Here is a 5,141-nt window from a genome sequence, read left to right on the forward strand (position 1 = left end):
ACAAAACTAAAATGAACTAAAAAATTAAAAACAAAAAAATCATACCAAACAATTAGAACATTATAGTAAAAAAATAAATAAATAACAACTTAAAAAGAAAACTTTTTCTTTCAATGGGTTTCTAATGGGAAAAATCAAACTTTCACACAGAGACTTACATACATGCAATGTCCCTCGTGGCGGTGTTGCCCCAGTCAGCATTCGTCTCACTGTAGTGCAGAAAAGATGAACCAAGTTAGAAAATATAAATCACTACTCGAAGGAGGAGCCTTTCGAACTTACCGACTATGGACTGATGTCCCACCTGCAGCAGGATTTTATTTTCTCTGGGTCCCATGTCAGCTGTGGACTTGTTGGCTTTTGTTTGGTCTGCTGGCCACTAGCCACTGCTATTGCTATTGCTGTGCGAGCGCGGAAACATTGCGAGCCGTGTGCTTAACAACAATAGAAAACTGCAGAAACGAAACACACAATCTTATTCAAACCAAAAACTCGCAGCCCCCAATAAAATAATTTGTAGGGCTGCCGAAAACAAAACAAAACAAACGCGCTTTACAGCACTACACCAAGTATCGTATCGGCAATGGAGTAAACTATCGAACGGAACGGGGCCAAAATTTGTAGTGTCAGATAAAAATCACAAATTAATTATATTAAACCCACGTAAATTTGAAAAATATTGATCAATTTATGTGCTCAAATACAAATAAACAATAAAAACGAGCATAAACAGCTGTAAGAAACCAGTGTAAACGGATGACTTTACCCAACAAATTGGCCAGCCCTCGTCGGACACTGCATGTCTTCGCAGCCCTATTTGCCGTCCCCGTCTGACGACCCGATTTTCAATAGCAAAAAGGTGCAAAAAAACTAAATTTTCGGCGTAATTAATTAGTAAATAAATTAATTGAGTAGTAGGTGAGTGCTGTCATTGATATTGCTGCTGTCAATGGCAACGGTGGCCCTCCAACTGTGAAATTATGCACCAATTAAGTGCAGTGCAAGGCGAAACGAAACGCGCTGGTGGCCCCCGTCGCGACGTTAGACTCGCCTGGCTCTGATTATGCTGCAAGCAGCGCTGCCCACGTACAAATGAGGGTCGCCGTTGCCGTTGCCGTTGCTGCTGCTCCTCTTGTTGTGTTGTAGTTGTTTGATTGAAATGAAAATGAATATTGCGTTTACTTGGATTTACATTTCTTTCGCCCCGTCTCGCCTCGCCCCCGCTGCTGCAAATGAAAACAAAAAAAAAAACAAAAAAAAACCCCAACAAGTCCACCATCCAAAAACCCCAGACGGACCCAACACACCCACGCACACGCACGAGATGTCTCTGAAGCCAAAAATAGTGGAATTTGTTGATGTTTGGCCGCGCTTGCGCTGCATAGCAGAATCGGTGATAACATTGAGCAAAGTGGAACGGGCCGTATGGAATACGAGTTTTAGGTATGTAAGTGTGCACGGCTGACGACGCTGCGGCATGAGTTGCCAAAAACTGAAATTGCTAAAAATTGCCCCATCTTATATATGTACACACATAAATACACAAACACACAAACACACGAACACACACTAACGATTCGAATCGAAACATACCACACACAAATATAGCGATGTATATACGTTATGCGTGGCGCAGCCGGAACCGATGGCCGATCGCCTGTACACCGAGACAAAGCATTTCCTCGAGAAGCATGTACAGGAGATGCTCGCCCAGAAGGTGCTCTCCGAGTTGGATGCAGCCAATGCGAATAAATCCCTCAGCAAGCCGGATTTGCTGCAACGCTACTACACCACCTGGATGGAGTATAGCCAGGGCATCAAGTATCTGCATCAGTTGTACATGTAAGCGACCAGCGCAAAAAGTCTGCAACTCACCCGAGACACGGCCCTCCTCATTTGTGTGCTTCTTTCTATTTGCAGCTATCTGAACCAGCAGCACATCAAGAAACAAAAGATCACCGACACGGAATCGTTTTACGGCAATGTGTCGGGCGATGCAGCAGAACAGATGGAAATTGGCGAGCTTGGTCTGGACATATGGCGACTGTATATGGTCGAGTATCTGGCCACGGAGCTGGTGCGACACGTCCTCGAAGGCATTGCGGCGGATCGGGCCAGCAATGGGACCCTCGACCATCATCGTGTGCAGATCATCAACGGTGTCATCCACAGTTTTGTCGAGGTGCAGGACTATAAGAAGAGCGGCTCTCTGAAGCTCTACCAGGATCTATTCGAGGGCCCCATGCTGGAGGCCAGCGGCGCCTACTACACAGACGAGGCCAACAAGCTGCTGCAACGATGCACCGTCTCCCAGTACATGCAGGAGGTCATCCGGATACTGGAGTACGAAAGCAGAAGGGCGCAAAAATTCCTGCATGTCAGCTCGCTGGCCAAGCTGCGAAAACAGTGCGAGGAGAAGTTTATCAACGATCGGCTGGGCTTCATTTACTCGGAGTGTCGCGAGATGGTGTCCGAGGAGCGGCGACAGGATCTGCGGAATATGTATATCGTGCTGAAGCCCATACCCGACCACCTAAAGTCCGAGCTCATACAAACCTTCCTCGAGCACATCAAGAACGAGGGCCTGGAGACGGTGTCGGCGCTGAAGGGCGAGAATATTCACATCTCATTCGTTGAGAATATGCTGAAGGTGCATCAGAAGTATCAAGAGCTCATCGGCGATGTCTTTGAGAACGATTCACTGTTCCTGAGCGCCCTGGACAAGGCGTGCGCCAGTGTAATCAATCGTCGGCCCAGCGAGCGTGTGCCATGTCGCAGTGCCGAGTATGTGGCCCGGTATTGTGATACACTGCTAAAGAAATCGAAAACCTGCGAGGCGGAAATCGACCAGAAGCTCACCAACAACATCACCATATTCAAGTACATCGAGGACAAGGATGTCTATCAAAAGTTCTACAGTCGATTGCTAGCCAAGCGACTGATACACGAGCAAAGTCAGAGTATGGATGCGGAGGAGGGCATGATCAACCGATTAAAGGTATGCCTACAATTTTTTTTTGTCTAGTCATTTATATAGCGCTCGGGTGCGTTCCTCAGCACATTTATACGACGTGACGACGCAATAAATGTTGTTTTTTTCGTTTCGTTTGGGTAAACCGTAATCAACAGTCGCAGTCCCGGCTTGATAACGAAAGACCTGACCTTTCGTAATGCACACAATTTAACCATTCGTATCGATAAGTCAATTAAAACGATAAAGCTTGAAGAGATCTTTTGTGATAACCACGCAAATGCGAAACAGTTTGATTAGTTTTATGGCAGGTGCAATCATTGTTTACCCCTGCTAATCCATGATTATCTTTATAGCAAGCCTGCGGCTATGAATTCACCAATAAGCTGCATCGCATGTTTACGGATATTTCGGTGTCCACAGATCTGAACAACAAATTCAACACTCACCTAAAGGATACCAATGTCGAGCTGGGCAAGTCGTTGATCGTTCTTTGATGGTTTCAATTGCTTATTAAATGTGTTTCCTACCTCTTGCCCGTACAGGCATCAATCTGTCGATTAAGGTGCTGCAGGCTGGCGCTTGGCCATTGGGCTCGACGCAGGTAATACCATTTGCCGTGCCACAGGAGTTTGAAAAATCAATTAAAATGGTACGTATTTTGGCGTGTATGGAGAGGGAAGGTGTGTGTGCAGCATCGTAGCATCATCATTCCTGGAAATCAAATTGAAAGATGCATCAGGCAGGGAAATCGATTTTTCTCATTTGTTTTTGGCTGAACCAAATCCTTTCGTTATCTGTTACAGTTCGAGGACTATTATCATAAATTATTTAGTGGCCGTAAGCTGACGTGGCTGCATCACATGTGCCATGGCGAGCTGAAGCTGAGTCATTTAAAGAAATCCTATATTGTAACAATGCAAACGTATCAAATGGCGATAATATTACTGTTCGAGACATGCGACAGCCTGAGTTGTCGGGAGATACAGAACACGCTGCAGCTGAATGATGAGACGTTTCAGAAGCATATGCAGCCAATGATTGAGTCAAAGCTGTTGAATGCCAGCTCAGAGAATCTCGCCGGGGAGACACGTATCGACTTGAATATGGAGTATACAAATAAGCGTACGAAATTTAAGATAAGCTCGGCTCTACAAAAGGAAACGCCCCAAGAGGTGAGCCACAGACAGATGGATGACCGACCTCTTGTGCATTGATATCAAATTTATTTTTAAACACAAAATTTGTATTATTTTGAAATTAGGTGGAGCATACGATTAACTCGGTGGATGAGGATCGCAAGCTCTTTCTGCAGGCGGCTATTGTGAGAATTATGAAGGCACGCAAAGTGCTGAAGCATAATGCGTTAATACAAGAGGTATTTTCTGATCTATATATATAGTAATAATTGGAACCATAAGCTAGCATTATTTATATTCTAATATAGGTCCTGTCATTATCGAAAGTCAGCTTTACGCCCAATATTGCAATGATCAAAAAGTGTGTGGAATCGTTAATTGATAAACAATATATTGAGAGAACTGCCAATTCGGGCGATGAATATAGTTACATGGCCTAGAGAACAGTGTGGATTGGAGGAGCAAGCCCAACTCTTTGGCGTTTAATCTGGAGATTATTTACTCGTCAAACAAAAATCTAATAAAATCCCGAAACTCCAACACACACACACACACACACACACACAACCAACAAAAACCACACAGAGGATGTAAACCCAAACGTTATATTTTGTCTAATCCAAGCTCAAAAAATGGTCAAGAATGTCAGCTAAATATATATGCCGATTATTTTGTCTGATAAAAATATATTCCTAAAAGTGTGTGTTAACACGAAAACGAACCACGAATGGAAAGGAATGGAATGGAATGCTTTAGGTGATGCAATTTAATCATTTTTGTTTTATGATCTAAGCTTATCGGAATGAAGGAAATGTGTGGCAGCTGCGATCAATCGATGATGTTACTGATTACTTTTAATTTAGCTTAGTTAGTTGCCTCGTTTTGATTTAATGCGTGTGTTTTATATTATTGTAGATATATCCCCCATTTTGTGTATTGTATATTTATCTGGTTTTATGCGCACACGCACAAAGCAGAACAAAAAAATTGAAAAATTGTATAATAAACAACCGAAAACAGATTTGCGAAAA

At 43.6% G+C, this 5,141-nt stretch overlaps 1 protein-coding gene across 1 annotated transcript; it reads left to right on the top strand.

The window, feature by feature from the left end:
* The first annotated feature begins 634 nt into the window (after positions 1-634).
* Positions 635-5,141, top strand: LOC111064691 (cullin-2). Its single transcript, XM_022352447.2, has 9 exons — positions 635-918; positions 1,272-1,443; positions 1,609-1,842; positions 1,921-2,998; positions 3,328-3,445; positions 3,517-3,623; positions 3,778-4,146; positions 4,236-4,349; positions 4,419-5,141. Exons 2-9 carry the CDS (start codon positions 1,325-1,327, stop codon positions 4,548-4,550), a joined length of 2,271 nt encoding a protein of 756 aa, XP_022208139.2. The 5' UTR covers positions 635-918; positions 1,272-1,324; the 3' UTR covers positions 4,551-5,141.

Source organism: Drosophila obscura, unplaced genomic scaffold (assembly GCF_018151105.1).
Source record: "Drosophila obscura isolate BZ-5 IFL unplaced genomic scaffold, ASM1815110v1 contig_179, whole genome shotgun sequence".
Lineage (NCBI taxonomy): Eukaryota > Metazoa > Arthropoda > Insecta > Diptera > Drosophilidae > Drosophila > Drosophila obscura.